Source organism: Mastacembelus armatus, chromosome 21 (genome assembly GCF_900324485.2).
Source record: "Mastacembelus armatus chromosome 21, fMasArm1.2, whole genome shotgun sequence".
NCBI classification, from domain to species: domain Eukaryota; kingdom Metazoa; phylum Chordata; class Actinopteri; order Synbranchiformes; family Mastacembelidae; genus Mastacembelus; species Mastacembelus armatus.
Window position 1 is genome coordinate 8,490,625 of NC_046653.1, and position 24,542 is coordinate 8,515,166.

General features: G+C 37.6%; 1 protein-coding gene across 1 annotated transcript in view; it reads left to right on the top strand.

Annotated features, from left to right (window-relative positions):
- lrp1bb (low density lipoprotein receptor-related protein 1Bb) overlaps nucleotides 1–24,542 on the top strand; it is a 236,311-nt gene that overhangs the window by 185,986 nt on the left and 25,783 nt on the right. Inside the window, exons 56-79 of the mRNA XM_026295401.1 lie at nucleotides 641–824; nucleotides 919–1,004; nucleotides 3,135–3,257; nucleotides 6,896–7,077; nucleotides 7,287–7,486; nucleotides 7,869–8,057; nucleotides 8,200–8,348; nucleotides 8,605–8,698; nucleotides 8,981–9,097; nucleotides 9,535–9,654; nucleotides 10,412–10,531; nucleotides 13,666–13,782; nucleotides 14,901–15,007; nucleotides 16,991–17,123; nucleotides 17,879–17,985; nucleotides 18,214–18,346; nucleotides 18,797–18,919; nucleotides 19,116–19,238; nucleotides 20,952–21,095; nucleotides 21,389–21,523; nucleotides 22,240–22,359; nucleotides 22,568–22,809; nucleotides 23,219–23,442; nucleotides 24,124–24,230. Of these exons, the coding sequence (XP_026151186.1) occupies nucleotides 641–824; nucleotides 919–1,004; nucleotides 3,135–3,257; nucleotides 6,896–7,077; nucleotides 7,287–7,486; nucleotides 7,869–8,057; nucleotides 8,200–8,348; nucleotides 8,605–8,698; nucleotides 8,981–9,097; nucleotides 9,535–9,654; nucleotides 10,412–10,531; nucleotides 13,666–13,782; nucleotides 14,901–15,007; nucleotides 16,991–17,123; nucleotides 17,879–17,985; nucleotides 18,214–18,346; nucleotides 18,797–18,919; nucleotides 19,116–19,238; nucleotides 20,952–21,095; nucleotides 21,389–21,523; nucleotides 22,240–22,359; nucleotides 22,568–22,809; nucleotides 23,219–23,442; nucleotides 24,124–24,230 (3,379 nt within the window). The remainder of the gene's footprint in view (nucleotides 1–640; nucleotides 825–918; nucleotides 1,005–3,134; nucleotides 3,258–6,895; nucleotides 7,078–7,286; nucleotides 7,487–7,868; nucleotides 8,058–8,199; nucleotides 8,349–8,604; nucleotides 8,699–8,980; nucleotides 9,098–9,534; nucleotides 9,655–10,411; nucleotides 10,532–13,665; nucleotides 13,783–14,900; nucleotides 15,008–16,990; nucleotides 17,124–17,878; nucleotides 17,986–18,213; nucleotides 18,347–18,796; nucleotides 18,920–19,115; nucleotides 19,239–20,951; nucleotides 21,096–21,388; nucleotides 21,524–22,239; nucleotides 22,360–22,567; nucleotides 22,810–23,218; nucleotides 23,443–24,123; nucleotides 24,231–24,542) is intronic.

Below are 24,542 nucleotides of genomic sequence, written 5' to 3' on the forward strand. Positions count from 1 at the left end.
CTGGACAGAGAGCACATTAATGCAGACCTTCAGCTCATCCATTTGTGGCCTGAACAGGGACATCAGCAGAAAGGCCCTCAAGGTTATAACTTTGGATAAGAAAGGGATTTGCGGTGGGTCCAGAGCAGCTGATACAAGCACTTTCAGTTATTTTTGGGGGACCCTGGTCACTGAAGTGCAATTGGATTTTTGAGCTGTGGTGCAATATGTCTGTATCATGGCTTTGATGTCCTCATATGTTTGATGCCAGGTTTTGATGCTTTTTCATTGGATAATTTCATTCATCAACTGCAATCCTTTGAGAAAAAAGGTTGTGGACAGTCAGAATTATAACGTCTTCCACTGCAAATTGTTCTAAAATTACTGTAAAAGTGCAACCTGTTCAAAGTGAACAGCTTTCATATCATAGCCACAATTAAGCATTGTATAGAAAGAAAGAACTCAAATTGAGTTTTCATACGTCTCAGTCAGTTGTAACTTAAAACAGGAGTGATTTGTTTTATAATTCTCTTTAATTGCTAAGTGGGAGTGTAGGTGTTCTGACAGATGAGCCTTTTATCTCATGTTTCCTGCATCACTACTACTACAAACTACTTAATCACATTTTGTGTTCTTTGTTTTGCTGATTTTTTGTGATCAGTGTAAATGCTGGCCTGGATTCCACCTGAAAGATGATGGGAAGACTTGTGTGGATATTGATGAATGCTCCACTACTCTTCCTTGTAGCCAGCGCTGCATTAACACATTTGGCTCTTACAAGTGTCTGTGTGTGGAAGGCTATGAAGTCTTGGAGCGCAACCCCAACACATGCAAGGCTTTGTCAGGTCAGGCTGATATTCTGAGCCCTCACTTTACAGAATTTCAGTGCCTAGCTGTAAGCCTCACCTGTTCTCCAACACCATGTGTTTCACATTCCAGCCGAAGAACCTTTTCTCATCATGGCAGACCACCATGAGATCCGGAAGCTGAGTGTGGATGGCTCAAATTACACCATTTTGAAACAGGTAAGCAAAACCTGCCTCATAGTGAAGCTGTCAATGTAGAGGTAGTATTCACTATTATTCTGCTATGAGACACCAACAGATTGTCAATGATATTACTCTCTTAGCTTATTTTGTGGTTAAGTTGAACCTCACTTTCTTCTTGTACCCAGTTATAAAGTATATGAAGAAAGTTTTGAAGTCAAGTTTTAGTGACACTGTGATTATGTTTACCTGCTAAATGTATGGATGAAATAGTATCTGGTACAAAGGCAATTGGAAGGTAAAGCATTACCACAGATTACACTGCATTACCACATTTACTGCTACAGAAATAGTGGACAGTCGTTTTTAAAAAGACTATTTGTCAGGAAAACAAAATTATACATTTTGCGCCAACAAAGATTCGCTGGTGTTGAAAAATTTGTGATCTGCCACACATCAGTTGTCAAGGTAACATATTTCTTGATCTGAGAAGTGCCTGATTCAGCTGCACATTCATGAATGATGCATAGATGACCTATTTTCACTGAATTACCTGAATAAAAGATGTTCAGCATTACAGAGTTAAGCAGACTATGTGTAGATAAGTGGACTCCTCAGCCTCCAGGAGTTATTTTAAAAAAAAAAAAAAAGTTTTGTGATTAAACTTGATAATGGTGCACAAACCTCAGTAAAGTTTTGTTCTGATAATGAGCCATCTGTCTATCATCATTTCCCAGCCCCCACCATATGGGTAGAGGAACCTGACCATTCTGATTGGCAGAGATAAAAATCATCCTCTACAGGAGCTGTTTTAATCACACCTACATTGGTACATCAGGTTCTGGCATCTTTAGTAATCTGCTTACCTGAGATAGCATTTTTACATTAAATACATGAGGCAGTTGGACAGCATATGCAAAAAAATGAAATACTATACATTAATAATTATATTGTTGAGAAAATACATTATGGCACAGTACATGAAGTAAGTTCTAGCACATTGCCACCAAATTCAATTGGTGTCTGGTCAGTACAGAAGCAATCCCCAGTTTAAAGTTATGTTTGGGTTGTTAGTTAAAAGCCAAGGTTAGTCAGTAAGCATCCACTGTTCTAAGGTTTTACTGACAGACATGTCTTTAAAAAAATAGTGCAGCAGGAAACCAATGGCATGTAAATTGTGCTCTCATTATGAAGACTTGCATTGTAAAAACTGCATGTGCCTACATTAAAATATAAGTCTTTTGATTTCTTTTTTTTTCCTTTTCTTTTTTTTGTTTTGTTTTTTGTATTGTTATAAGCTTTTGATTAATTTCATAGCTGGTTGGTTTTTATACTCTGTACAGGGAAAATTAATAGAAAATGTAGTTCTGGAGCTAGAGGCACTGATAAAAATGGCATGCAGGTTTCATTGCTACAGCTGATGTTTGGAGTACAGAAAGGTTCCCCCAGGACACTTTGGCGCCTGTCTGTGAGGGTGTTGATGATCTGATGAAGATGTCTCATTTCGTCTGTCAGATTATCTGACACCTTTTCACAGCACCCATGGTGTGAGACAGCAGGGTGGGGGCACTTGTTTGGGGAGCAGTTCTGTCTGACTGACAGTGGGGTCCTGTGAGCATGACGGAGAAGGGAAGGATCTCACTCTTCTGCTTTGATGGGGCCCTGACTTGCTTCTCACTGGCTCTTCAAATATTTTGGATAACTAAAGGCATTGGAAGCATTGGGAAAACCAAAGCATTGCTTGAGCAGTAAATATATCACATAAAAATGGAAAGCTGAGCTTGTTTTTATGTATTTCACTACCTAGTGGTTTTTCTGCTAGTAGGCAATGTAAGTGTTTGTGTTGTGTGCACATTTTCTTAAAATGTATTAAAATGTCCTTTGTTCAAGTTGCCACCATGGATATGATATATGAAGAGAAAATTAACAAGGGATTGCTAGACCCCTCATTTTTTAGACCTGCATGTCAACATTATTTTAGGGATAATACTAAAAGGAATTTGATTATTTAGTTTATACTCACTGTTGCACACCTCTGTTACCAGTGAAAGTGCCTTCTAATTACTTTTCCACTCTCACGGGGGGCTCAACAACTCTTGTCTAATTTTCATTTAAGTTAAAAATGGCATTTTTGAATACTTTTTCTTTCTCACTCCTCTGTATCATCAGGGCCTCAACAACATCATCCACATAGACTTTGACTACAAGAAGGAATTTATCTATTGGGTGGACTCAACCAGGCCAAGTGGTCGAAAGATCAACAGAATGCGCCTAAATGGGAGTGACCTTAAGGTACCACATGAGTTAGTTGCTGTGACCGCATGCCATGTGGTGCCTTGTGCCACTTAAGATTCATTACCTTTATTTTTACTTGCTTCTCTCCAGTATTTTTTCATCTTCTGTTCCATTTAGCTATTTTTTGGGTACTGATTATTTTGAATTTTGAAGGAGCATTTCAATAACTTTGTGTCACAGATGAATCATCTATGTAAGATTGGACAACCTAGTATATTGTTTAACTGGCTCATTATCACCACTAAGCTGATGATGGGTACCCTTTGTCCTTTCATATAGTCAACATAATGGACTTTTTCTGTCGGCAGCCAATGGCCTGTTAGTTTAACACCAGTGAATGTGTATTAGTAATGATGGGGATATCACAAATGGTTTTAGAATTGTAACGAGTATAATGATACAATGGTACTGGTGTAATGACTAAGTTTTGTCTGGGTCATGGGATCAGAGCCCAGACACTGGGGACACTGGGACACACAGCAGAACACCTGCTGGGCCCCCATCCCATATCTCATTAGCATTAGTGTGTAGGAGCATTAGGCTCATTCAGCTCAATTACTTCCACAGCCTCTGTTAGAGCCACTGCCACACTTTTCCAGGACAAACTGCCTGAGACACAGACAGCAGAGCTTCTCACACTAGGTTGATTAAGCTGTGATATACAATGTTTTTAGCATAGGCTTTCCATAGGAGGAAGGAAAGACTGGGGAGCAGATAGCATTTCATTGGATTGCCTTTCTGCTAAGGTAGACTTTTCATTTGACCAATGCTGAAATCATATTATGGTTTAATTAAAATGAGATTTTTGTAGTTTGGGCTTTTGTTATTTGCTTTCTTTTAAAAGTAAACTGTTCTTCAACTGAGCTCTGTAGATTTTGAGCTATTTTGCAGTTACACTTCTGACTGTGACATCAGTGATTGATTTTTTACCACCAAGTCAGTATAATAGTAGTTTCCCATCTTATGCAATTGAGCTTATTTTCCACATCCAAAGGTAAATTTATCTGTGTCCATTTCTGGTGCTAATGTTGCCCTAGTGACAAAAGGGAGTTGAACTTTAAATGTTTTCAAGAAAAAAGGTTTACATCAACCCAAGCTGAAACAACTTTCACTGACTACATTGTTCAAACATTCTTTGAATTTATCTATGCCATATTCAAATATTGATATTACTCATATCATAACCTTCAGATACAAATTAACGTTTTGATCTAAATATTGAAATGTTATAAATAAAATTAACCACAGGGTCTAGCAGGGGTCAATAACCCTGGTCTTGCTTGTTTTCCAAATATCCCTGCGCTATCCACTGCTGATTACCTGGATCAGGTGTTTTCAGTCAATCAGAAACTGGAAGGGCAGGGATAAATGGAAAACAAGCAAGACAATAGCTCTCCAGGACCAGGGTTGGTGACCTACATCATCTACAGTATGTGTAATGAGCACCAACTCATTTTTCAATGACTTTAACTCAGTTTGGTCCAAATTGCTACTTGGAGGCAACCAAGTTTTTGGTCAAGACTATACTGTACGTTTTCTAGCAAATGTGCCTCGAATCATCATTGAATCATGTTCATTAACCCCCTTCTAGCTTCTAGATTTGTTCTAGCTTTATGGGCTTAGGTGTAGCCAATAAATATAATAACCAGATATTATCTTTGAACATAAAGCACTTCTTGAAAAAAAAACGATGTCCACAGATGGGGACATTCGGTCTGAGTTTCCTCAGAACACAATTAAGACACCATTGTGTAACAAAGTGCAAATCTCTTTTATTTCCAGCCTGAACACTGTTTTCAACAGTTTTCATTGTCACTGCCATTGTATGTATAACTGTTTCAACTTCTGAATATGGATATGGAAAAACAAAACCCGCAATATATCCAAAAACCTTCACAATGTGCTTATGCTTTTGTTTTTGCTTCTTTGTAATGCTCCAAAACTAGGAATGTTCTTTTTGTCTGTTGATCCACATTTGTGTACAACCGGTTTCAGTTACACAGAATTAAGTATTATGGTGCAGACAAACAAAAATGTGATGTCCATGTATGTGGACACCAGTGCTGTTTTTTTTTTTTTTTTTTGTTTATAAAAAGGGCTTTTAAAGACATAGGGTTTATCTGCAAGCAGGCACATTGTTTATTCTGAATCACTGTTTTTGGAATGGAGCTGTTGTTGGTGCAATGACATGAATAAGGACATTAATAATTAGTGTCTTTCTGCTGAATCTCATCCTACTTAGCTTTAAACATATTATTAACATTTATTCCATTTATAAACACTCATCTAAAGGGTACTTTGTGATAAATTTGTTCATGTTTCCTGGTGGTATATAGAATACAGTGCCCTTGTGCACAGTAAAATAGGTGTCATGGTGCATCTACTGTAAGGCTGTGTTAACACAGATGAGGCAATGTAGTGGAATTTTTAGAAGGACGTCTCCATGAAGGCAAATCTGTGTATTTATCTGGTTGTGCATGCAGTGCAAGTGCAAGGAGCATCATTAAGGGAGACTGTTTCCTGAACATTGACGTCAGCTTTTTTACTCTCTACATAAACAGTTGGTACAGGTTTAAATGCATATCAAAATACAAAGTGAATGTGTTTTAGAGTCACAGTGTCTGTACTAAAACAGAATTATAAATATCAGAGATAGATAATTATATTCCTACTCATGTTATCCACAACTGTAGCTGTCACTCACAAGCAGTAATCATTTGTGCACTCCATCTGTAGTCTCTAATTTAAGGAATGCTGTATGTAAGTATGCAAAGGTCAAGCTACATTGGTACATTAATTAGTTATGTCTTTAGACACAACTTCCTATGTAAATTCTTTCACGTGTCTGAAGTAAAATAATTTGGATCATAACAGGTATCAATAGGAACCCGAGCTATAATAATGATGTAAGTTTTGTTGATGAGCAAAACATAATACACTGTTACAAAAAACTAGAATTGTCAGTTAATTCAACATGTAAGGACTACTATGTAACAGACCACTACTTTACCCACAATGTCCGCAGGGTTAGGCTAAGTAGAAAGTTAGGAAGATCAGTGACTCTTAATAATGAAGACCCTTTTTATAGTCTTGCTAGTTAAAACACATTTCTTTGCAACCATTTGAATCATATGGCACAGTGTTTTTTTTTGTTTTTTTTTTAAAGTTCAACTTGTGATGTGCAGTTAAAGTAGTACCCTTTAGACGAAATATGTATTTGGCCATGACAACACATAAAAGCCTGTTGTCAAAAAAATGTCCCATTGATCACAATGATGTTCATTTTAGTTCTAGATATTAATTTGGCCTGTGTGTAAAGTGGTTGAACAAAATAGAAGCACTTCAATTTAGTGTGATGGAGGAGATGGTCATGGCACATTGAGAGCATAGTATGTCACTGGATTGATCCTTGTGGGACATGAAAATTTGTTCTGAGTGATTCAGGTCATCTTTTATTTCTGTCAGGGTTGAAAAAATTCTCTCTTACCTGAGAGAGGAAGACCTATCCCTTGTACATGCTCTTGCGTTTGCTTGCATTTCTTAAATCCCATCAATTTCTTTACATTCATCCATGAAAGAGTTTAGAACATTTCTGAGATGTGCAGAAATTGATTTCCCTCTCTCTGCCTCACTAGATAGTCCACAGAACAGCAGTGCCCAGTGCCTTAGCAGTGGATTGGATAGGAAAAAATCTGTACTGGTGTGATGCGGAAAGGAAAACGCTAGAAGTATCCAAATCCAACGGCCTCTACCCAACAATACTGATCAGTTCTAACCTCAAGAACCCCACAGATCTAGCCCTGGACCCCCAGACAGGGTAAGCATAATGTCTTTGCTTTAATGCTCGCCATAGTATTTTCTTAATAATGATTTATTTCACAGCTTGAGGGAGAACAGGCATGGAGTTAATATTTTCTGTTGCTTACCTGGGAACTCTTGTATCCATTGAATTTGTTTCATTTGTTAGTCTGTATCAAGTCATAGTTGCCTGCCGTAGCTCTTTAACTGTATTATACTTCCGACTAGGTATGTGTTCTGGGTAGACTGTTGTGAACCAGCTCACATTGGACGTATTGGCATGGATGGCCGAGGGCAAATGGTTATCATTGACACAGAGATCTATAGCCCCACTGCTCTCACTATTGATTATACCAACAAGAGGCTTTACTGGGCAGACGATAACCACATCCTGTTTGCCAACATGGATGGCACCCAAAGACGCAAAGGTGAGACTACAATGTTTTCTACATAGGGAGTACACCTACTCATTTTCTTGCTGAAAGTTCGATGAAAACATTGACAAATATGAAGCTGGAGCCAGCAGCATTATTTATTACTTTATTATTTATTACTACAATATTACTGCTCTTCATGACACTAATTGTTGGAACTTTAAAGATAGAGGTACAGGGAAATAACACAAATAGTAGTCATCCTGATAAATGGATCTCTTGTCAATATGACTGGTTGGAAGATTCAGATAGTACTGCTGTAAATCTCCAAGGAAATGTGTACTATCAGCTCCACTGTTTGACAATTAGCAGCATACTGGTTGCTAAATCAAATATGTTGAATTGAAGTTTGTCGTGTTCATTTGTCTTTCTTCAGTGTCTTATGCACACATCCAAGGGGTAATGGCACTGACTCTGTTTGAGGACTTTGTCTATTGGACCGATGGGAAGTCCAAATCTCTACGGCGTGCTCACAAGACAACTGGTGCTCAAGGGATGGAGCTCCTCAACTCTTGGCAAGCCATCAAATCTATCAAGGTCTATCACTCTTTGCGCCAGCCTGAAGGTAAGAAGAACATCTGTTGCTCATGCTTGTTCTATCCTCCCATGCGGAGCAGCTGTTATGGGCCCTCATTTATAATTTTAAGTAGAAAATGGTTTAAGTAGTACAGTTTGAACTCAACATGTGCTTCTGTCCTTCTGTACAGTACCAAAGCACCAGTGTCAGATTGCAAACGGAGGATGTAGCCACTTGTGTCTTCTCTCCCCTGGTGGGGAACACAAATGCGCATGTCCCACTAATTTTTACTTGGCTGCTGATAATAAGACCTGCCTCTCCAACTGCACATCCAGTCAGGTCAGCTACATTTTTCTACCTCTCTGCTTCTAAATTTAGTTTGACAATGTGTTTGTCTGTCTATCCTGAAAAGTACTTCCCCCCTAAAGAGGAACTTGCATAGGCTTTCCTATTTGCCATGTTACTGTAGGTCCTGGGAAATGTTTGTATATTAGTTTCGACTTTCACTTTGAAGAATGTTGAAGCTTAAATGAGTCAAGTATTCATGTTGACTTGAAATTTTGTTTTTTTCTCAATAATTCCATGGCACTAATAGTTTCGCTGTGGGACAGATGAGTGTATCCCTTTTTGGTGGAAGTGTGACACGGTGGATGACTGTGGGGATGGATCAGACGAACCTGCTGACTGCCGTGAGTACTGCACTATTCCAGATTTGGCTTCAAAATGATAATAAACAAACCAGAAGTCGTATTCTCATATGGATATGTTTGAAGGACATCAAAATTGGAACTGAAGGGACGTAAATTTATGTCTTTGCTGCTTATTTACTATGAATGTAATGACTTTTTGAAAAAGATTGTTTAGTATTTTATGGCACCTGTTTTAAGCAAGCTGTCTGTCAACTTTATAGTCTTTGATTAAAGTCCTGCAGTATATAATCTGAGTTATAGCTGTGATTTACTTCTCAACAGCTGAATTCAAATGTCAACCTGGGCGTTTTCAGTGTGGTACTGGCCTTTGTGCTCTTCCTCCCTTCATCTGTGATGGAGAGAATGACTGTGGAGACAACTCAGATGAAGCGAACTGTGGTAAGGATTGAAATAATTTGTTTTGTGGTTTGTGACTTTTATTGCTAGTTGCGGATTGTCGTTAAGATGTCACCTTTGGTTCTCTCTATGATGGACATTTTTCAAGATTACCATTTCATTATGATTAATTGGTAATCGGAAAAATAAATGTATTGGTGCAGTACATTGTCACAGGCCTATGTTTTAGCCATAGTGGTTCTAATCTTTGAACAGAAATTTTAAGCATAAAATGCCTTATCACCTGTGTCCCAGGATATTTGTCACAGGAAAACCGAGCAGTCACAAGATATTTACTACAGAAAATGCAAATGTTTTGATAGACTGACTGTACTGTTGCTACAATAAATTGTAACTGTGTAGGTTCTCTTTTTTGTTCGAACGTCAAGCATTTCTTATTGATTCAACCTTTTACTGCTTTGGCCTGTTATCTCTTTCAGAGACATACATCTGTCTGTCAGGCCAGTTCAAGTGCACCAGGAAACAGAAGTGCATCCCTCTTAACCTTCGCTGCAACGGTCAAGATGACTGTGGGGATGGAGAGGATGAGACAGACTGCCGTAAGGCTCTTTGTTATTACTTCCAGACCCATTGTCTTAGAAATGGCTTTACTGAGCTTTTAGACCGAGAAGCTTATGATTAGAGTATATCCCCCCATTTGATCAGTGTATCCCAACAGTAAAACCAAAATATATTTAAACATATTTATATTTGACAGTTTTAAGGATTTTGATATCTTTATTTAAAGATATAATTTACTAAGATAAATCACCTTGTTTTTTTTTTTTTGTTTTTTTTTTACTGGTTTACTATGTGCTTACACAGAATATTTGATGTCATTAAAATCACATACTCTCCATTAAGTATTAAGGCAACCCTTGTTATGGCCTGTTCCTTATCTCTGTGTAAAAGCATTAGATATTGAATACAAAGGATAAGAGCTGACTTTTTCTGCCATGATATAACTCATCAGAATATCACATATCACAATCAATTCTTTCATACTGCTGCATTTGTCTTGCATGTGATTGCAAGAGGGGTGAAAATGGGGGGAAGAGAATGAGAGACATTAAAGAAGCTTTAATTAAAGTGAAGCTAATTACTTTACTCCTTCTTAGACTTTAAGCTTGACTGGATGTGGTTTTGAATGTGCTTTTGTAAAGAACACTACATCACTGAAATTAAAATGCTATCTGAAACAATGTCTGCCTTATAACAAGCAACTACGCCAACCGTGCTGTAACACTAAGGCATTTTTTTTTTACCAACCCAAATTTCTTCCTGTGTGTTGATATCCAACACATCATTTGTCTGCAGCTGAAAGCACCTGCTCCCCGGACCAGTTCCAGTGTAAGGCTTCCATGCACTGCATCTCTAAACTCTGGGTTTGTGATGAGGACCCTGACTGTGCGGACGGGTCAGACGAGGCTAATTGCGGTGAGTTGTGGAAACCCACTTAACCATAAATCACATCACTCTGCTTATTTTTGAGTTAAAGGGTGACAAATCTGATTTAATCTGAATTAATTTTACACTTGGCTTCACTCCAGTCTATCTCAGTCCTTCTACTTGTTGTTACTGCTGATCTGATTGTATTGGGGGAGAGTGTCGTGAAGGACAGCTGTCTCTGTCATCATAATAGCTCAGAATTATGTCACTTTTCCTGGCATTTCTGTCAACCTTTAAACACAGACTCCACACACACACACCACACATTTTAGGTCAAAGCCATTATTACTAGAGCAGGTAAACAACCTTGGGATCTTCTTCCTCAATTCCAAAAAAAAAAAAAAAAAAACTTTTTTAGCACTACCCACCAGGGTTTTATTTGCTTGACGTGTCTCCATAAAGAGCAAAATGCTTCAGTCAAGACAATACCACAATAAATATCAAGCTCTGTAAAATTTTGCCACATAAAAGTAAGCAGTTGGACTAACTTTAGTATCCCAGCAAAATAAGAAGTTCCACCTTGCTACCAGTAACCAAACATTTCTTATGACGATTCATACTGTCAGCTGCTTTGTTGGCTGTGTTGTGCATGCACTGTATCGAGTCTTTTTTTGCTCCAAGTTCATAAATATAAAAATGTTAACATATCAGCAGCAGTATGGGACTCATCTACAAGAGGACTGATTATCATTTCTCTTTTGAGAATTTATCCTTTTTTTTTTCAAGCTTTTAATTTGCTATTGTGGTTTGAAAGTATGATTTGTCATTCCACTTTAAACCTCATGGAGCAAACAAACAAAACCTTTTTTGTTGTTGTCATGTGGACAACATGCTGCTGTCACTCTGCTGTCAAGAACCTTGCTGTGGGAATATAATATTATATAATAATATAATATGAGAATACATATGCTTAATATTTTGGATCTTTTCACCAGCTGGGTGAAATTATAAATAACTAAAGTAAGATTTTAAAAGTCTCTGTTGACAGTGTCTATATAGCATAGTATAGCAGTAGTCTGCAGAGATATGTAGTCAAATCTCATCTCATTGCATTAAATGAGGAGATTCGTGGAAACAGACTCATTTTGGAAGTGATTTACCAACAGACACAAATGACAATTGGAGATTGTACAGGATAGTTGCTGGCAAAAAATGTCTCGGGTGACATGAAATGACATTAAAGCATCTGAGAGCTTGTCCATACAGCCTGTGTAATGTTGAGTGAAACCCACTTTATTCAGTCATTGATATATTGAATCATGTTTATTCAGCAACTGGCTTTCTGTATAAACATGTCGGCCTTAACAGCTTTTCAAGTATATTTTAAATTTAAGTCCTATCTTTCTGTCTTTTGGTTTAAGATGGTGAAGCTACAGTACACAGCACTTGTCATTTGTCTTGATGAGCTGTCTGTCTTTACATGACATCTGGAGTGAAGACTGAGATCTTTCATAAATCTGCCACTGAAAGACAGATCCTGTCTGTTTTTCTGCTGCATGTGTGAGATCACATCTTTTACCTTCTCTATACTCGCGCTCATGTCTGAAACATAAAGCACAAGGACACTGATTGATAGTGCAGGTTTTTTTTTCATAACTTATCTTAATATAGGAAGAGGCGCACAACAGCACTTTTGTATGCGTGTCTATGTGTGTGTGTATCAGGTAAAACCAGAGTATTATTAAAAGAGCATTCATGATTTGGTGGTTGATGGCTCCCACCTCCTTTCCTTAGATTATTTTACAATTTTAGGTTTGTATCATGTGACCTGTTGCTGTTTTGCTGTTCTGCCACGTTGAAGTCACTTAACTTGAGAGGATCCTGATCTATTGAATAGATGTTTATTCGTTTTTGTGTAGTTTAATGATGTTTGACTCTAACCTCTCTGTAGTGTTTATGAGTGTCATCCAATAATTAATCTAAAAAGTTCTCACCATTTCAGGGTACACGAGTCGTATTGCAGCAATGAAATTGTTTTATCCCTACTTTGAAATACCACTGTCTGTTTAAGGAAGTTTTGCTTGTTAGCAACATAATGAGCTGTGACGGAGAAAGGAAATATTGCTTTTCTTTCTGTGTCACATTTTTTATATGCCGTAAATAACTGAGCTGGTTCCTACTGAATTTCTGCCTTGTGTCCTCTGTGGCTGCACACAGCTTTCCCTCCTGATCTCTCTTCCTGCTGTCATGTTGGAAAGCAATGCAGGCATAATCTGCCACCCTCCTCTTTTGATGCATCTCTTCACTAACCGGTAGCAGCATTGCCTTGGCCATTATCCCTGATGATGTCTGCAAGGAAATTACTTTTTAAAAGAAATCTCTGTAACTTTGAAAGCCCATACTGAAGGAATATTGCTGGAGCAAATATCAAAGCATCTGTTATTTTTTTGCCCCAAGTATTAGTTGTAAATATTATAACGAGTGTATTTTATATTTTTAATCATTCTAATGCTGACAGTATAATTAACAGGCTAGACATTATGAGCATGAGTATCTGGTGATCGGTTTAGTCCCTTCTGCCCAAGATGATTAATGCCCACTGTTTATTTTTATTTAAAAAATAATGCTGAATTCTTTTCTATTTTATTTAATCTCTTTCTTTCTATTTATATCTATGTTCTTTTTCCAACAGAACATCTCCTTGTAGCCACTTCTTGCCTTTTCTGTTTATTTTTATCATGCACTCACATAATAACTCTTAGAATAGTCAAAATAATGGCATTAAAGAAAAGGAACTGGTGAAAAGATGTCATAGTCCAAAAGAGATGGCTTTTAAAAATCAGTACCTCACTTATATGTCTTCTCTTGGTACTTGCTACTACTAGTACCTAGGAACAGATAAACAGGATTTTAAAATTTTCTTGAATATATTCTTGAAGAAAGTGAAACTTTCTGTCACATATTCTGTTGCGAATGATTAGTAGCACAGTCAGGTATTTCATCTTATGGCATGTTAGCCTCTCGAGTACATACCGTGTTTTGAACTTGGTGTCAGACCTTCTGAGGGAAACCCTGAGGAAATGATGATTACATGTAGAAAATGTGATTGCTAGCATGCTATTAATATTCATGCTCTTTGAAGCCATTTTCATCTTTGTGTTTGTTTGCTCCTGATGAAAAAGATGAAAAGACCTGCGGACCACATGAATTCCGCTGTGAGAATAACAACTGCATCCCAGACCACTGGAGGTGTGACAGCCAGAACGACTGTGGAGACAACTCAGATGAGGAGAACTGCAGTGAGCACCTGACTCCTTCACTTTCTGTCAGCTCAGTTTGTTCATTTATACACACTGTTGACGTTCTGCACACACTCAGGCAGGGAGGAATTGGACTTCTGAGAAGACATCTGGCTGCCCCTTCCACCACCACAACCACCCTAACACCTTTTCACATATGCACACACATACACACTCACATCTGTACACCCTGGCTTTTTCCCACAATCAATTCAGCTGGGCTTAGCTTTCATTTTAGCATACTCATATTATCTGTGCTGTTCTTTGAAAATAACATGAAGCTCGGACTCCTGAGCTCTTGGTGTCATCTTTTCTCAGTCATTCACCAAGCTCATATTTCCTTTTGTTTAGGTATTTATCCTTACTTGCAGAAGAAAACTTTTTGTTTACTTATAAAATGGTGCTGGTAACCCACCTCATTAATTTCTCACCTTCCACATCCAAGTCTGTGTGTGTGCGTGTGGCCGTGCGTGGAAATTGTTTGCCTCTACGTCATGTGAGTATGTGTGTGCTGCCTGTGTGTTTTTGCTGAGTATGCATCATTTATGTGAATTATTAGATGCTCATTCCCCATACCTATTAATGTCACTTAAAATGCAAATAAAAGCCAGTCAAGTGTTGGATGGCGAAGAATTAAGCAGGTGGACCAGCAGACAGTGGAGAGGCTGCAAATCAGATTTTGCTGCAATGCCTGCTGGGAGCCTCTGTTGCATTGCAACTCATAACACACACCCTGAGTTAGCTAACAGTCCATGATAACAAGGGGAGGGCCCAGACAGTGGATCCAATGCAGCTGTTTAGCTGCGTCCTAATATTGTCCTCAGGGACAGACTTGTACTAAATGGCAGATACAAGATTTTTGGCATCAGAGAGTATGTCCCCCCTCCATTGTGAGAGCAGCAATGAATGTATTTACATCCTGATCAGCTTTGCCAGTTTTTCCAATTCTAATACAAAATTACTCTAATTAGCTATGCAATGGTATTGCCAAGGCATTAGCATGTGATTCAAAACATAAAACATTTGGCCAAAGACGTCATCGGGGGATCTGGGGGTTTTTTTGTGTATGATGCTGTAAAAAGATAGCTTAGCAGGATTTTGTGTTTTTCTCCACTCAGAGCCGGTCACCTGTAACCACAAGGACTTTGCCTGTGCTAATGGCGACTGCATCTCCTCCCGATTCCGCTGTGATGGGGACTATGACTGCTTGGATAATTCAGATGAGGCCAGTATTTGAGATTTTTTTATACCACTAGCTTATAAATTCAAAAGGAAAGTAAATCTACGTTAGTGGTGAGCCACATGAGCCACAGATATTAGCAAGACACAAAATGTGGAATGAAATAACTGCGTGCAACAAAATAAGAACTCTTTTTCATCACCAGCATCAACACTTCAGACATTTTGCCTTTCTGGCATTTTGCCTGTTGTCAGTGTGAATAGAAATCATGCCAAGCAAACTGATGTATTTTTATCATTTTGAAGTCAATATAAGAATTACAGATCAGTTTACACAATGTAAATCTTTCCAGCCTTTGCAAAGGGTATGCTTAACGCAAATTACAGTGTGCACAGGCCATACATATGTATGGAAAGTTTAATTTAGTCTGTATTGATCTCCTGGAAATGTCTGTTAGTATCTGAGTTTGTAGCAAAGCACAGATTAAATATCCAAATTGAGTAGGGGAAATGAAATTGGATGAGTATATTGCCATTTACAAAGAATATAATCCCATTCAAAGCATAATTCATTGTGTTGCTCCAAATCTCCTCGTCATGGTTGCTATGTTCCAAAACAATACTGGACAGAAAATATCGTTCTAATGAGTTATTGTACCTTCAAATACATTAGTGCATGAAATACCTCAAACTCATTTGCTTTCAGAAATCTGTATCCCCATGCCTCTCAGCAAGATAAAGACTGTCTGTTTTATTCATAAATATGCTTTAATGTCTTGATTTATAAAGCTTTTTACATTGCTGTTATATTTTTTTCAATTTTTTCAATTGCCTTTATCTAGCATTGCATGGTGTAAAGAGATTTTTGCAGGATTCATACAAAAATTGCCCCATCTGTGGTAATGATGCGGTGCAGTGCATAATTCAAGGACAAAGTCTTGTTATTACAATTCAGGATTCTTGTTAATTTATCGCTCTGTTCAACATTTGCAAAACAATTTTTATACATAATCCCTGTCATGCAAAGCAGTGCAACCCTAATTAACCCTTTATTATGTGTCTCCCCAGAGCTGAGCCTTTCTGGGTTTGGAAAATTGCCTTTCAGTCAGCATTTAATACACAGTGATTGTTAAATTTGTTATTCACAGTGGGTAGATTGTCAACCATGTTGCTCATAATTTGGTAAATATTTAGAACATGCTTTTGTAAAATGTGTTCTTGTTTCGTTAAAAATGACCAACTATTGTACTTATTACAGAAAAAAATATCTTGATTTCTTGACATATGTTTATTGGGAAGAATAATGTCAGAGCATTGGGTTGTACATAAAGGGTTTTTCAACAGCAAAGAATGACATTTTCACTGACAAGCTGCTGGCCAGGTTCTGTAGCAATTAATGAGGAGATGCGATGCATCACAGAAAGCATGATGACCTCAGTGGGCTCTGTTATGATGATAATATTTAAAAGTAGTTAAATTATTGTTATTTGCATGTAATTCTTAATGGTGTCTACTATTAATATTAGCTGGGTTTGTGATTAAACAGTAGATAGGTGTTGTTATGAACACTGAGCCATCTTTTGATCACTCTACTCATACCTGTTCACAGATCCCCTTCTAACATCTCTCATTCTGTGTATAAATATAATGCAAAAGTCCTGTGAGGTTTTTTTTCCAGTAAAATCACATAAGTGTCTTCCCAAAGTCCAGTTTGGGTCGCTCCAGTGTTTCCTTGTTAAGCTACTGTTAATAGATAAGTGACTTTGTAGCTATTCACTTGATGTGAATTCAAAGCTCTTCAAAAACTTTTATTGCATAGATAAAGGATTGCAGATTTGGTCTGCCATTCCTTCTATTACAGCATTTTTCAATGTTTAAAGCCAGACTTAAAAAAATATGAACCTATCTCTATCTTTGGTCATATAACATATGATTATTTTATATATTACTTGTTATTATAATAAAATATTATTTTATTATATTACAGTGACGTATGATATATTTATTTTATAACTGTATTTCTTTACAGAAAGACTGTGAGGCGCACTGTGCAGATGACCAGTTTCGATGTCACAACAATTTGTGCATCTCACTGAAGTGGCTCTGTGATGGCCAAGAAGACTGTAAGATGGGGGAAGATGAGAAAAACTGCAAGGGAACAGGTGCAAAACAACGTGTTCATCACTGGTCTTACATAGCACTGTTTGTCACACATCCTTTTGCAAAATACACAAAAAGTGACATTTCTTGTCAGTGTCAGTATCTATTAGAGGTACTGTACTTAGTGTGATTCAGTGAAAGAGTCATCATAGCCCAATATAAGGTCTCTGTTTTCATAAACAGTGTCAAATCCAAATGGTCCAAAATTTCTATTTAACAGTATACCTTAGTGCATTTAATACTGGCTTTACATTAATGCCACTTAATCTCAGCTGAAGAAATAATCACAATGTTTGTAGGTCTTGTCTTTAAGATACTGCTCAGTTTACGATTATGTACAAGTATATAGAGAAATAGTATTATAATGTGGCTCAATTAGCTCCATGGAATAGCATGCTAACTGTGGACCTTGAAAATAAAATGTTCCCCAACACAAGATGAGATCATTGCATAGAGAAATAAAAATGACCTCAGCTCTAATTTGCTCTGTTGCATTTTACTGTTCATTAATGACCACGTACTGTGAAGCACTTTATTAGCAGGTAATAGTATGAGCTCTATGGCTTGAGTAGAAAACATCATACTATATTTACGTGTGACAAATTCCAAAAAGCTTTTCTCCAATGACCACATTTTCAGCTGGTCGATGAAGTTTTCCGTTTGTTCCTCGAACAAAAAACTGAAAAGGACTCACCTGTGCGATTTCCAGAGGAGAAAACGTAGGACTGTTGCTAACTGTGCTGTTGCTCTGCTTTAGTAACCCCCTCGTGCTCTGTGAATGAATATGTGTGCACCAGCGGAGGGTGTGTGTCAGCCAGCCTGCGGTGTGATGGACATGACAACTGTCTGGATGGCTCAGATGAGGTCAGTATAGCTTCACACGATTCAAAGAAGTAACACCACAAAATTAGTTGTTTTTCAAATAGTGCAGTTTTGCAGTGTGCGGTACTTCAGTCGTGAAGAGCAGCTTGTCCAATCATGGATCAACCATGTTAAGACATGAATTGTACAGCGCTTTGGTTTTCTCTGATTGCAACTGACAACAGCAATAGAAGAGACTGTTGTGAAGATTTACGCTGTCTTTTCTGACAGATCGGCTGTGTGAAGGAGTGCAGAGAGGATGAGTTTCTGTGTCTGAATCGTGCTCACTGTATACCTCGGCGCTGGCGCTGCGATGATGTGTTGGACTGCATGGATCATAGTGATGAGGAAAACTGCAGCCAAGGTAGACATGAGTGTGACCTGAAAAGATGGTGACTCATATTTAGGTTTTTGATCCCTGAGGATAAAAAGTCATTCTCATACACAATCTCAAATCTTTACACTGCAAATATTATTATTGAACAGGAAAGTCATTTGAACCATTTCTGAGCATTTAATATAAAAGGAGCAGACATCAGAAAATAATACAGGACAGATAAGAGCATGTGTGGCAGAGGCAGGGATTTCAAATATAGTGAGAATGAAAGATTTGAGACGATAAAGGACAGAAATAGAATCAGACTTTGCTTTTGTGAGGCTCAATGATCCAGGGCTGTTTGGAGCATTATGTAAAATGATCTGTCTTTATAATCTTATAATTATTGTCAGGCTTTGAGTCATATTTTCTCCCACCTTGAATGCACTGTTCTGCCTAAGTGCTAGAAGTCTTGGGGACTTATCTGTGTAATTGCAGGTGCTTTCTTCTGTCGGGCTGATGAATTCATTTGCAACAACACCTTGTGCAAACTCCACACGTGGGTGTGTGACGGCAAGGACGATTGTGGAGATAACTCTGATGAGGACATAGAAATGTGTGGTGGGTTTGAATTGTTGCTCACGAGGCTTTCCTTTGAAGGCAATTGATGCATATTTTATAAGCCACTACTTTTTTATTTCCCAAGAGAAAGTATGTCATTGTTTTTTCATACAATAGTTCATGGAGTTGTAGTTATTTTTTTTTTTTCTTTTGGAAAGACATATCCATTAGCTTTTTGTGTATTTTTTATCCACAGCAAAACTTCCCTGCCCTCCTACAAGGCCATTCCGCTGCAGAAACGATCATGTGTGTCTGCGCACAGACCAAGTCTGTAACAAAGTGGATGACTGTGGTGACAACTCGGATGAAGAAGAGTGTGGTGAGCACAGAATGCACCAAATAGCCTATCAGAAATTAAATATGAGAATATGAATAAATTAATGGTCATTTCATTCAACAGGGTGTACAGGATGTACTTGTCCTTCAGCCACAAAGGTGGACATGTTATTTCATAAGGTTTAAAAAGCAGCCATTTTATCAGTCTAACACATTAATAGAATGGAATGGCATGAGAAACCTTTCTTTTGAAATTTAAATTGTGCTTGAAAAGAGAAGTTCACAAGCTTTTTAACAAGTGATCTTTGAAATGAAAATGTTTATTTATTACCTCAGTCACAGTTTGTTGGTGGACAGTGGTTGTGAGGCTCAGTAGGACAGTGGACTTTGAGATGGTTCAAGAGGTTAATCTATCCAGAAAGAAGAATAATATCTATAATATTCATATTTTTTTAACGTATTGTATAACCTAGTCATCATTTCATGGATGCTTATTTTATCTTATGACCCAGCTTCATTGCCCTAACATTACATTTTACTTTGGCTATAGTTTAGTCATTGGTATACTATATTACACAAAGTGGGTAGGAAAATGTTACCATGCCCAGCAGTTTTCTGATGACATGTCAGACCCACACATTAGACCTGGCTGCTATTGCATTAGGGATCAGCTTAGGAACTGAGCCCAGTACTTAATAAACTATAGGTTGTGCAATCATGCACTATTGCATAGTTTGAGAATCATGAAATGGCAGACTTTATATACCAATGGGTAGGTACTCTATGTGTGCTTCAAGGCTTGCATTATTGTGATTTCCACAGAAGATGTGGTGTCCTCATTGTCCTGATAACTTTTTTATCAGCGTTTTCATGTTGAAAATAGTTTTTTTCTTTAATATACCCAAAGGCATAACCACTTCTGGCCGTTTTATTGTGTCCTGACATGTTCCCTCAACACAAGCCTGCTGCGAAGGATCACACTGAGCAGACAGGAAGAAAAGGAAGTCGTCACATTCTTCAGCTTTCCCTCTCTCATTCCTTCTGTACTCCATTCATCTTCTTTGCTTATGCCATTAATACATCCATCCATCTCTTACCGCACTCCATTACTTCTCACCATCCTTCTTCCATCCATCCATCCATCCCTTCAGTCTCACCTTAATACTATAATTCCTCCATATACCTCTTCAGCACTTAATTTTCTTCCTTTCCTTCATTTTCTCTGCTGTGCTGGGAGTGAATGACAAAGACGTCTTCTTTTTCAGTATATTTTGCATGGGAAAATGAAAAGTGTGCAGTTCATTAAAGTAAAGTGATGACCAAAAACAAAATATGCATATTATCTCAGTCTTTTTGTAGGCTGCATAATTAACATATTGTTTTTTCTGTGAGAGATAACATCCTTTATTTTGGAAGTGACTACAAACTGACTGTTGATTATAGAGTTGAAATGAAAAAAAAAATATTGTTGAACAAAATTATGCAAAAGGCAAGTAACATAGGCAGGATGGAACATTGTGTTTAATCTCATATTAACTGTTTTAAAGTAAAAGCTTTGTCCTCATTGGTGCGTAATTATAGGGAGTACAGTAAACAGTATATGACTAAATAGAGGTTATATTATATGGAACTGAAAGACATTTGAGCTACAACATCTTATGTCACTGAGAGAAGCATATTTGCACTTGAACATTTGATAATGTATGAGCAAAGTTTGTGAGTTCTTGTCTTTTTCAATTCACACTGTGTATTGAAGCAGAGGTGGTGGCTGGAAGACCCCGACCATGTGGGAAGACGGAGTTCACCTGCAGTAATCGACGCTGCATCCCAGTCCAGCTGCAGTGTGACCTCTTCAATGACTGCGGGGATGGCGGCTCGGATGAGCAAGACTGCAAGACCTGTAAGTGCCGTGCCAGTTAACAGGATCAAAGTGATCAAAGAAGCATTCAGAAAAGATGAAAAGTACGAGATATCACCATGATGTTAGTGGGAATTCTGGCATTCTCCTCATTTTATATGAGGTATTTAGTTGTGTATGGTAATATATGTATATATGCCCACGTTTGAGGTATGTTGTGTGCTGTATGATAGACAATGATGCACCCTTGGCTTTTGCACATCAAAAGAAATGCACAGCAGGTGTCCAAGGTGCAGAGGATTGGTGTATAATCAAAGTCCTGGCTTTATTTGTAGTTTCCAGTGGAGATGTATGTGGAAAGAAAACAAATCCATGTGGAGAGGATGCAATTTGCAACCAGACATATGCTAATGCTGTATGCCAGTGCAAACCAGGCTTCAAGAGGAACCAAAAGACAGGTCAATGTGAAGGTAATGTATCATGAATTTTAATCCCTTTCCCCATTATATGAATGAATGGTATAGCAATTTCAAGTTAACTTAATAATAAAATATCGGTAATAAAGAAATATCGTATGTTATTTTGGATACATTTTAAGATGGATATTATATGATAGGCGTTCTTAACTTATGATGCAGAAAATGTGTTCACGGTATTCTAACAATATTGGCTTTCCAATTGTTGTAGTTTTGATTTTGTCTTTAAGGTATTTTGCTATGTCTACTTAAGTGCATTTCCACTGAACTTACAAATTTCAGGTGAAGAATATTACATGCAATGACTCCATTCTGAAGAGATGGTGGCTTTCGTAGTCAAGTCAACCCTGTGACCTAGCTCCTATCTCGTAGTCAATGGCTTTTTGTTATTTTTGCTACTTCTTCTGAGCTTAGAGAATGTGACATTTCCTCTTTACAAATTAGTCAAGGGCACCACATGTCATGGAGAAAATTGAAATAAAGTATTTCTTGCTTATACATATTATATTTTGAGCTATCAGGCTCAGCTACATTTGGCTTTGGCCTGTCTGTTCTCTGCTGAATATATTGGTAATTTATTACTTTATTTTAGAATGCATACAAAGTGTTTCAGTATTCATGAAAAATATAAATAAATACTTGGCAGCCCTTATAGTCAAAGAAACATTTCTAAAGCATCATGTCCCTAAATAATTCACTTTTTTTTCCAGAGATAAATGAATGTCTGCAGTTTGACACATGTCCTCATTACTGCACAAACACAAAAGGATCTTTTAAATGCACATGTGACCGAAATTATAAAGAGATCAATGGAAACTGCGTAGCTAAAGGTATGAAACTAGAGTTGGATATCATACAGTGTATTTTGTGTACAATGCATTCATGTCAGTGTACGTAATGATATGAACTCATTGTAAAATGAGCACACTGTTAAACTGTGCTTGTATGTACTGTACTAATGAACTGTTAATATCAAAATGGAACTGAGCTAATTTTGTTTTGTTTCCTCTTTTCACATATTTATAACTCACCGTGCAGGACCAGAAGATCGAGTGCTCTACATAGCTAATGATACTGAAATCAGAAGTTTTGTGTATCCATTTAACCAGAGCCATGGACACAAACTGCTCGCTCACATTGAGGACAATGCCCGCATTATCGGGATGGACGTTCTGTTTCAGCACCAAAAGTTTATCTGGGCTACCCAGTTTAACCCCGGTGGAATTTTTTACAAGGACACTCTAGAAAGAAGTCAAACTAAAACAAATGTCCGAAATATTGTAAGTATATTTGACGTGTGGCTTTTTTTTTTCTTTTCTCAAACACATGGTAGTACATTTTTAATATATGTTGCATAATATCTCAGTGCTGCAGTTGAACATTTGAGATTTGAGAGATTAAAATGCTTTTTGATTTGTTTTGCTTTTTAAATACAGTATAAAGTCATGTCAAGATATTGCTTAATACATATAGTTTTGTCCTCATACCACACATGTTAAAAGCGTTGAGGTAAAAATGTGAAAACTACTACTACACTATTTGTTCATTTTGTCTGTTTAAATAAGGTAATGGTTAAAAACTGAACTGTACTGCTTTCATTGCTTCGCCTTTCAAGAGATACAATTCTAAGTGAATCTATATAAAAAAGATGAATAAAACTCATGATTTTGTGGCTGTTACTGGTTGCAGTGTTCAGACTTCCGCCGTCCCAGAGATATTTCTGCTGACTGGGTCACAGGCAACATTTATTGGACTGATCACTCTCGGATGCACTGGTTCAGCTACTACACAGCCCATTGGACTAAATTACGATATTCCATAAATGTGGGCCAACTTAAGGGACCAAACTGCACACGCTTGATTACTGACATTGCAGGAGAGCCATATGCCATCTCTGTGAACCCAGCCAGAGGGTAAGTTCTGTACATAACTATTCTCTTTTAAATCACATGCCCCCTGTAAACTGGTGTGTGATGCCACATTATGTCATATCACCCCATTGTTGAAATTAGCTTGCAAGACTCTAACAGCTTTTTGCGGTGGATCAATGTTTAATATTGTAGAGAAACAGTGTTATTTAGGGTGTGTTGCTTACAGAGAATTAATTACCCACTGCTCAATACTCATTGAAAATGTATGTATATTATTAATTACTCAGGTGTGGTGGAAGTAGCTTTATCACTTACATTACCCATTACATCAGATTAACACCAGACCAGCTGCATCAAAGGTGCTTTCTAACAACAACAAAACTGTCACAGCCACACGTGGTTGTGTTGTATCACTCTCACAATGAGGCTGACTTGTCAAATCTTCCCAGCACCAAGCACATTATTTCACCTTAAGGTTGTTTCATTTAGGAAATGCACTTACATTAGGCCATTAGACATTACATCATCACTTGGGACAGAGGGATTTATATGAATCTATACTGAGGTACAACAAATTGTTGCTGTAGCTATCATTATCAGGATATATGCTTGTTCTATACATCCATTTTTTAGGCTATGTGGATGCAATTGCATGTTTCTATGCTGTATTGTCTACAAGCCGATGGTGTCAGGGGGCACAGCATTTGTCTTTGTCTCTTGCAGGATGATGTACTGGAGTGTAATAGGTGATCACTCTCACATAGAGGAATCAGCCATGGATGGCTCCTTACGCAGAGTGCTCTTGGAAAAAAATCTCAGGAGGCCCACTGGTACATTTTTTTTAATTCTATGAATTATTTATTTGTATTTGCTTTTCTTTTGTAAGTTTGGTACTTTAAAGGTACCAGTTACTTACTGTCTGGCTGCTTGTGGGCAAATAACCATGTTCGATGCATTTCCTTTCTCCTAAAACATTTACAAAGCAGATTTTCTGAAGAGTTCACTGTTTCAGTTGGTGACTATTACCTTTCGTGTTTTGGTCACTTGTAATTTTGACACGCTTAAATTTGACACTCGGAAATTTGTTTGCAGTACAAGCACTTTTTGAGATCAGTTAAGTGATCATTGTCCATATAATTACT